The 10,356-nt window shown below is 38.4% G+C and overlaps 1 protein-coding gene across 1 annotated transcript in view; it reads left to right on the top strand.

Annotated features, from left to right (window-relative positions):
• Positions 1-1,544: 1,544 nt before the first annotated feature.
• Positions 1,545-10,356, top strand: part of kazna (kazrin, periplakin interacting protein a) — a 103,418-nt gene continuing 94,606 nt past the window's right edge. The window contains exon 1 of the mRNA XM_062999036.1: positions 1,545-1,704. Coding sequence (XP_062855106.1) covers positions 1,545-1,704 — 160 coding nt within the window. The remainder of the gene's footprint in view (positions 1,705-10,356) is intronic.

The following is a 10,356-nucleotide window of genomic DNA, read 5'->3' as shown; positions in this document are numbered from 1 at the left end:
TTCAGACTTGGCTTTGTGTAGTACATTTTAAGTTGGAGTAATTGTAAGCTTTTATAATTTATGGGCAATTTATTGCAGTGGTAAAAAACAGACCCACACTGGACTCAGGAGCATTAGAAACATCTATTCTAGAGGGATCAACCTTGCACTCTGTCAGACAAACCTGGGTTTGGTGGATACCAGTTAATTGTAATTTAGTCATTGTAACATATTTAAAATTAACATAGTGCTGAAAATGTACTAATAATAGTACAGCTGGCACGCTCAGTACTGGGAACATTTACATTTTACATTTTCGGCATTTAGCAGATGCTTTTATCCGGAGCGACTTACAAAAGTGCTTCCATAGTGAACATTACCTTACTCTAGTTTAAGTAAACAACAGTCCAAGAATAAAAATCTGCTGAAACCCTGTTAGAACCCAAGTTTTTTTTAAATGCAGGAAGTAAATAAGAGCATTAGAACGTACATGTCAGCTGAAGAGCTTAGTAAAGAGGTGGGTTTTTAATCGTCTTTTGAAGACAGTGATAGACTCAGATGTTTGGACAGACAAGGGAAGTTAGTTCCATCACTTGGGTGCAAGGCAAGAGCCTTGATGCTTGTCCTCCTTGAGTTCTGGGTGGAGGATTAAGGCGAGCAAGACTAGTGGCTCGGAGGCTGCGTGGTACAAATCTGGATGGTAGCTTGGGGATGGTCCATTTTTGGCTTTGTAGGCGAGCATCAGTGTTTTAAACTAAATGCGGGCAGCTACAGGAAGCCAGTGAAGAGAACGCAGCGGGTGATGTGGCAGTGTTCAGCTTGGTTAAAAACCAGATGGGCAGCTGCATTTTGGATGAGTTGCAAGGGTTTATTAGTGGACATAGGAGCACCTGCCAGAAGGAAGTTGCAGTAGTCCAACCGTTGCTTCCATGGAGAGAAATGGTTGAATCTTCTTGATGTTGGAGAGGAGGAACTGGCACGATCTTGTCATGTTGGCTACATGAGGAGAGAAGGACAGCTGGTTATCTAGGACGACACCAACATGACATCATATCCAGCCTAACTTCCAACAAATGTAGAAGGTGGATCAGCTGCTCCAAACTGACCCTAAATGTGAGTGCCTTGGGCCTGGTGTTTATGGTAGGCGATGGACAGAATGGAAGAAGCGGTTAGTGAAAATGAATGACTGAATGAATTAAAAACTAAATAATAGAATAAATAAATATAGCCAAAAGCACGTTACGTACATATAATACAACATGCTTGTTAAAAACGCATTTCTAATAATAAATTATTCATAAGTAAGTTTTAGTGAAGTGACGTAATCATGTTAAGTGCACTTTCATCCAGCCCTCTCTCCCCTCTTTCTCCCTGCAGATGGTACAGTCCGTTTAAGGAACTGTTCGTCATCCTTCTGAGCTCTGTTGATACTGAACACCCCAGAGGAAACTCCCTCTCTCTCTCCCTCTCTCCTCTCGCATCATGAGAATGAAAACGGTTTTATTTCGAGCTCTCGGTTAGGAATTTGGTAATAAAGTGGACTACAGGACTTGTGTGTTTTTCTGATGGAGGATGGTGAGCATGTCGCGCGGCGAGCTGACTCCAAGAGCCGGCGCGCGAGTCAGGAGCAAACGGAGCTGCGCCCGGAACCGGCAGCGCGTGACGAACCAGGTGGAACCGGAGCGCGAGACACGACGGAGCGCAGACAGCGACGCAGCCGGCAAGGTAAGAACACCTGCCCCATCACCGTGCTTCTAAATGCGCCTTTAATATCAGATAAGTCTACATACAGTCTTAACTTTCCTCACGAATGTCCTCATAAGTCTTTATAAACCTGCGCATGTGCTTATCCGACCTCATATGGGTGTTAAATTTTCTTACAAATGTTCTCGTGTTCAATAGTCAACAAACAAACAGCCTCACAAATGTGTTTGAAAGTCCTCATACGGTCCTACATTACCACACAAATAGATATTCTCGTGTTTACAAGTTCCAATAAGGGACTAAATAACCCCACAAACACGTTCTTTTATTCACAGGTCCTCATAAAGTTCCAAATAACCCCACAAATAATTATTCTATTTTTAATAATAATAATAATAATTATTATTATTATTTGTAAATTTCCCCACTGTGGGACTAATAAATGATTATCTTATCTTACCTTATCCTATTCTCTTGTTCACAAGTCTCATACAGACACATTACCCCCACAAGTCCACATGTAGTTCTAAACAACCACACAAATAAATGTCCCCATAAGGTCCTAAATAACCCCACAAACACGTTCTTTTATTTACAGGTCCTCATAAAGTTCCAAATAACCATACTAATAATTAGTCCCTGTAAGGTCCTGTATACCCCACAAATAAATACTCTCTTGTTCACAACTCTAATACTGAATAACCCCACAAATACATGTTCACAAGTCCACATATAGGTTTAAATAACCCCACAAATAAATGATTGTGTATTTAGTAGTCCACATACAGTCCTAAATAACCCCACAAATAAATGTTCACTAGTTCTGATATGGCTCTTAATAACTCCTCAAATACATGTTGTGTATTTACAAGTCCTCATACAGTCCTAAATTATCATACAAATAGATATTCTCGTGTTTACAAGTCCCCATAAGGTCCCAAATAACCCCACAAACACGTTCTTTTATTCACAGCTCCTCATAGTTCCAAATAACCCCACAAATAAATGCTTGTGTATTTAGGAGTCCACATACAGTCCTAAATAATTCCACAAACACGTTCTCATGTTCACTAGTCCTGATATGGCTGTTTATAACCCCTACATACATTTCTTCGTGTTTTCACAAGTCCTCATACGGTCCTAAATTACCATACAACACTCTAAAAAATAATATACTGGATCTACTTAAAAAAATTATGGTAACAATTTGCATGCATTTTTCTATGTAATCTCAACTAGAATGTTTTAAGTAAATGCAACAAGCCTTTCGCTGTTAAACTAACTTAACTAAATTAGGTAATATCAACAAGAAAATCTTTAAAACCATCACGCAAAATTAATCTGAACCTACTTAATTTTAATTTCATTGTTTTGTTTCACAAACCCAAATAAATTAGGTACCGCTGATATGAATATGCTGAATATTATTGTAATGTCGACACGATAGGAATCAGCTCTTTTACTGAATCATTGGACAGACACTTATTCATACACATATACAGTACATTCATACCACAAATGCACATGCTGATCCATTTCTCAGCATATCAACAAAGTTGAATCAGTTTATCTGGACACAAGTTTGTTCTAGAGAACAACAAACTCTACAACAAACTTGTGTCCAGATGAACTGACTCAACTTTGTGAATTTGTGTACCCGGATTATCGAGCATGCATCAAAGCATTTTTCAGCGTAGCCACACTGTTCCCAATGCTGGGCTGCACGGTCACGGTAGGTCTGGATACCACTGCCGCAAGTCCTTCTGGGTAAAGCTCCGCCCCTTCCCAGTATTTAAACATAATACATTCAGGCAACTCAGATATTTTAGTTGGCTCAACTCAAAATTGGTATGATGTTGTACTAAAGCAAAATAATGCGTTGTAAAGGTTAAAATTTTGAGTTTGTCTAAAATAATGTCTTTTTAAATTGCTCGAACTTAAAATTTTTAACAAATGTAACAAACTTATTTTTTTATGTTGAACTGACTTGTTATATTACGTTTAATTTACTAATGTGCTGAATCATTTTTTAGAGTGAAATAGATATTCACGTGTTTACAAGTCCTATAAGGTCCTCTATACCCCACAAATACATTATCTTATTCACAGATCCTCATAAAATTCCAGATAACCACACAAGTAAATATTCTCTTGTTCACATGTCTCATAATGAATACCCCCACAAATACATGTTCACAAGTCCACATATAGTTCTACATAACCCCACAAATAAATGTTTGTGTATTTAGGAGTCCACATACAGTCCTAAGTAATTTCACAAAACATGTTATGTTCACAAATCCACATTCGTACAGTCCTAAATAACCCCACAAATAAATGTTCACTAGTCCTGATATGGTTCTTAATAACCCCTCAAATACACGTTTGTGTATTTACAAGTCCTCACACAGTCCTAAATTACCAAGCAAATAGATATTCTTGTGTTTACAAGTCCCTATAAGGTCCTCTATACCCCACAAATAAATATTCTCACATTTACAAGTCCCCATAAGGTCCTAAATAACCCCACAAACATGTTCTCTTATTCACAGGTCCTCATAAAGTTCCGAATAACCACACAAATAAATATAATCTTGTTCACAAGTCTCATACTGAATAAACACACAAATACATGTTCACAAGTCCACATATAGTTCTAAATAACGTCCCATAAAATAACTCCACAAATAAATGCTTGTGTATTTAGTAGTCCACATACAGTCCTAAATAACCCCACAAATAAATGTTCACTAGTTCTGGGGGCGGCATGGTGGCTAAGTGGGTAACACTGTCGCATCACAGCAAGAAGCTCCTGGGTTAGATCCCCAGGTGGGGCGGTCCGGGTCCTTTCTGTGTTGAGTTTGCATGTTCTTCCCGTGTCTGCGTGGGTTTACTCCGGGTGCTCCGGTTTCCTCCCACAGTCCAAAGACATGCAAGTGAGGTGAATTGGAGATGCTAAATTGTCCATGACTGTGTTTGATGTAACCTTGTGAACTGATTAACCTTGTGTAATGAGTAACTACCGTTCCTGTCATGAATGTAACCAAAGTGTAAAACATGACGTTAAAATCCTAATAAACAAATAAACAATCACTAGTTCTGATATGGTTCTTAATAACCCCTCAAATACATGTTGTGTATTTACAAGTCCTCATACAGTCCTAAATTATCATACAAATAGATATTCTCGTGTTTACAAGTCCCCATAAGGTCCTAAATAACCCCACAAACACGTTCTTTTATTCACAGCTCCTCATAAAGTTCGAAATAACCCCACAAATAAATGTTTGTGTATTTAGGAGTCCACATACAGTCCTAAGTAATTCCACAAAACATGTTATGTTCACAAATCCATATACGTACAGTCCTAAATAACCCCACAAATAAATGTTCACTAGTCCTGATATGGTTCTTAATAACCCCTCAAATACATGTTTGTGTTTTTTCAAGTCCTCATACAGTCCTAAATTACCAAGCAAATAGATATTCTTGTGTTTACAAGTCCCTATAAGGTCCTCTATACCCCACAAATAATTATTCTCACATTTACAAGTCCCCATAAGGTCCTAAATAACGTTCTCTTACTCACAGGTCCTCATAAAGCCCCAAACAACCACATAAATAAATATTCTCTTGTTCACAAATCTCATACCTAATAAACACACAAATACATGTTCACAAGTCCACATATAGTTCTAAATAACCCCACGAATAAATGTTTACTAGTCCTGATACTGTTCTTAATAACCCCGCAAATACATTTTCTTGTGTTGACAAGTCCTCCTATGGTCCTAAATAACTCCACAAATAAATGTCAAGCATGTAATAGCTGTTGTATTTGATTTAATTTAAATCAGTCCTGGTCTGCTTTCAGCTGGTCTACAACTATACCAATTTAAAGTTTGGCATCTTGTATATCATCACAAGGATGTGATTTATACACCTCAAAAAGACAAACCATTACTCTTGCCAGAACAGTAAATATCCCAATGATGTCTGGCAAAAAATCATCATGGTCTAAATATAAACCTATCCACCACAAACATGTGTGCACATAGCTGTTCACAAGTTCCTTAATTTCATTTTCATCAATCGCTTTATCCTGATTAGGGTCAGTGCAGGTCTGGTTCCACTGGGAAACACTGGGCAGGCTTAGGCAGGAATACCCTGGACAGGGCGACAATCCATCACAGGGCTTTGGCCACCCCTAAATTGCTGTCAGCCCAAGTTGTTTAAAATATTTTGCAGACTTTAGTCAAACATTGAACATTTTGTTTTTGCACTGGTTTAACTTTAAATACTCGGATTTTCAAATGTTTACTTTACCTTTTAATGAGCATTTCATGTACTGTTTTAGCTTTTTGAAATTGAGGTTTATAAGATATTAGAACAACCTCATTCCTAATCAATTCGTGTAACTGGTTTAAAACAGTAAATTGGTCAATCTGAGCAGCTTGATTTGGTCTAACAGTTAATAAAATTAACTCATTTTTACTTGAACCAGTGCCAAAATAAACACCTTCCAAATAACATTGTACTTAATAATACGTCATTTATTTATTTATTTTTAACGGCCTTGTTTGTTTGTGTGTTTTTTTTACCTATCATAGTGCATTCAAAGCTTGTTGTTGTTGTGCTTGCTAAGTTGTGATTTATGTAATGATATTCATTGTGTACTTTGTCTCATTTAACAATATAATAAACTGGTTGTGTGTGCAGTTACAGTCATACGTCTGATATGAAATAAAGCTGTGTACTTTAGACATTTCTTTAGGACTTTACTACAGAATAAAACAGAAAACTATATGTGTGTTTAAATCTAAATAGCATTTTCTGGATTATATTGTATAGATTGGGCGGCATAGTGGCTAAGTATGTAGCACTGTCGCCTCACAGCAAGAAGGTCCTGGGTTCGATCCCCAGGTGGGGCGGTCCGGGTCATTTCTGTGTGGAGTTTGCATGTTGACCCTGTGTCTGCGTGGGTTTCCTCCGGGTGCTCCGGTTTCCTCCCACGGTCCAAAAACATGCAGTCAGGTTAATTGGAGATACTTAATTGTCCATTAATGTGTTTGATATAACCTTGTGAGCTGATGAATCTTGTGTAATAAGTAACTACCTGTCCTGTCGTGAATGTAACTAAAGTGTAAAACATGACGTTAAAATCCTAATAAACAAACAAACAAACCTCAGTCAGTGGTGGAGGGTAGTCTCGGTAGAGGGGAAGAGGGAAAAAAAAAAAAAAAAGACTACAGGTACAGAATAAGACAGAAAACTGTGAAGTGCTGTTCTGTATTAAACTTGGAATTTTGTGGGTTTAAATCCAATAAGCGTTTTTTGGATTACATTATTTAGTTTTGTTTAATTAAAGCTAGTTGGGTAGAGGGTTGGGGGCCTTTCTCATGGGCCCAAAAGTGGCAACCTGGCATCACATTGCTAGTCCTATACCCTAACCACTGAGTTACCACTGCCCAATTTACAGTGGAGAAGTAGATTCTACACATTTTCTGAGAGTCATGTCTCTATGTACTGTAGATGCCCAACCATCTGAAAGCACCACCGGGGATTCGAACCCTGGATCCCAGCTGTAGTAGGTTAGCACAATTTACTGCTGTGCCATGGCAGGTCAGTTTTTTTGCTGGGAGCACAGTCACCAACTCAGTTATACAATAATTGCTTATTAGGAATTTGGAAAGGTCCACAAAGTTACATGAACTTACATATATATGCATCAATATGTATATTATTTGGGCCCAGCAGAGGTTTTTAGATATAAAGATGAAGTTTCTCTTGTTATTGGTGTTCTTTACACACACACTCAAAGCAGTGAATTCTTCCAGGCTTGTCACTTTGCTCTGCACATGTGAAGTAAAACCCAATGATTGCTGGCTCAGGGTCCATTATGCTAGCCGTCATTTAAATGAAGTCATTTCTTTGCAAGGCAGAATACACTGTGGACAGGATGCCAAGCTGTCACAGGGCGACACATTCACTCACTGTGTGTGTGTGTGTTTACATGCACAACAATAATCTGATTTAGGTGCTGACGGTAATCTGATTATTCCAATTATCATGTAGACAAGACTTTGATGATCTTAATCTGACTAAGTCAATGTTGTGATTATCTGTCATGTCTGGATTTCTGCTCTTATTCTGATCCTGATTCAGTTTTTTTACTCTTTTAATCTGCTTGCTTACACTAAGGCTGCATTCTATCAACAATCTATGAAGGTTTTGGTAAGGCACTGGAAAGTGTATATTAAAATTGTGTTTTTTTTCGTCGATTTACTAAATAGAGGGACTCCTCTGTGATTTTAATGATGGTGCCTCTTTTAAACAACAAAGATTTGACAGTGAGCTCATTACAAACTAACAGCTTTGAAATAATTGTGCTTTCAATATAAAACCAAAAAAAAATTTTTATTATAAGATTCATTATAAAATGAATCTATGTGGTGTTTATCAGTGCAATTCCATTGTTCATATTAAAACAGTTATGAAACCAGGTATTAAAAATATTTAATGCAGAGATCTTCTACATTCAGCGATGCCTCTAAAAGATTTTATTGAAAGGGTTTCCTGACAATACATTACATGCACATGGATTAGATCAGTGGTCCCCAACCACCGGGCTGCAGACCGGTACCGGCCTGTGGCTCATGTATTATCGGGCTGCACAGAAAGAATAAATAATTAGAGATCACTACAAAAGCATTTCCAATACTCTTCGGGTGCTATTGTTTCTTATCACCACTAGGTGGGAGCAGTGTCTTTTTGCAGCATAAAAAGCTCAGGATTCACACTGATTTTCCATTCTACTGTATAGTTATTCTATCTTAAATCCTCCCTCCCCCGCCAGTCCGTGAAATTATATCATATATGAAACTGGTCTGTGATGCAAAAAAAGTTGGGGACCGCTGGATTAGATGATGAAATGTACAACAGTTAGATTACAAACTACCAAAAAAAAAACAGTAATCAGTATCTTGTAACTATGTAGCTGAATGACAAAAAAAGCCTAATTCTTTTAAAAAATTACAAATCTATTTTGTAGTTTTAGTGAATGCAAATTGATGTAGTCTGTGGCTCTATCATCGCTAGGTGATTAACATTTAATTTTTTTATTTTACCAGATTTCATCCGAGGAGAGCACGTCGCTGCACACGCCTCTTCTGACACGTGTGCAGCCCTCCTCTTCTCGCCCCTGTACTCTGCACAGGCGTCTCTTCCGCCAATCGGGGTCCTTACACAGTGTATGAAGACCCACCCACCCACCCACCCACACATAATCCGGCCCCCACCCTGCAGATACAGTGGCCAATTAGTATCGGCTGCAGGCACTGCCAATTATGCCCGCCAGATGGCACCCAGCCGACCGGTGGCAACACTGAGTCTCGAACCAAGGAGTTCAGAAACTCGGTGCTGGATTTTTTTTTTTTTTTTTTTTTTTTTTTTTTTTTTTTACATTTTGTTTTTTCACTTAATTCAATTTCCTTGAATCATTTACATTTTAAGCATTTAGCAGATGCTTTTATTTAAAGCGACTTACAGTACTGTGACAGTATATTGTCAAAGCAATTGAGGTTTAAGGGCCTTGCTCAACGGCCCAACAGTGGCAACCTGGTAGTGATGTGTCTTGAACCAGCGACCTCTTGATTACTAGTCCAGTACCTTAACCACTAGGCTACAACTGCCCCTGGATCACTGGATACAATGCAGTAACACATCTAGGACAGGGTTCCAGTCCATCACAAGGACTCCCCTCCCCTCAGACATAGCTAATCATGTCTGTATGTAGATGTCCGACAGGCTGATAGCACTGCTGGTGATTCAAACCCTGTATCCCAGCAGTAGTGGGCTACCGTAAGTAAACGCTGTGCCATCCAAATGCATGAAGTCAAAATATTTGCAAATAATGAAGCAATTTAAAACCACATGTGTGTTTAGAGTCTGGGTAGCACTATTATACTGTATATTATTATATTAACAGTAAGACTAAAACAAAGTAAAATGAGGTATGTGCAGTTTTCAAACTTTCTAAAACACCTTACTTTGAAATAAATAATCTAACATGTAACCTCTGTTGAAATTCTTTTATGCTGTAAACAGGCGGCACTGTCGCCTCACAGCAAGAAGGTCCTGGGTCCGATCCCCAGGTGGGGCGGTTCGGGTTCTTTCTGTGTGGAATTTGCATGTTCTCCCCGTGTCTGCATGGGTTTCCTCCGGGAGCTCCGGTTTCCTCCCACAGTCCAAAGACATTCAAGTGAGGTGAATTGGAGATACTAAATTGTCCATGACTGTGTTTGACATTAAACTTGTGAACTGATGAATCTTGTGTAACGAGTAACTATTGTTTCTGTCATGAATGTAACCAAAGTGTAAACATGATGCTAAAATCCTAATAAATAAATAAATTATGCTGTAAACAAGTGTATGCTATGTACTAAGCAGTGGCGGCTGCTGGTCTTTCAATGGGGGAAGCTCATTGTCGGCTTACATCATAAAATTTGTCTATTTATTTATTTATACATAAATTCTGCATTTCGTTCCTTTTCAAGAAAATGGCCTGTGATCCTATCGTACCAAGTAGGCGTCTTTTCCAGGGACTTGACCAGTGTCCTGAAACAAATACTATGAGTGTGTTTTATTTACACAATGAACAATGGAAATGGTCAA

The sequence above is a fragment of the Trichomycterus rosablanca genome, chromosome 7 (genome assembly GCF_030014385.1).
Source record: "Trichomycterus rosablanca isolate fTriRos1 chromosome 7, fTriRos1.hap1, whole genome shotgun sequence".
Taxonomy (NCBI): Eukaryota; Metazoa; Chordata; class Actinopteri; order Siluriformes; family Trichomycteridae; genus Trichomycterus; species Trichomycterus rosablanca.
Note: the sequence above shows the minus strand (reverse complement) of the source record. Positions and strands in the feature narration are given on the sequence as shown.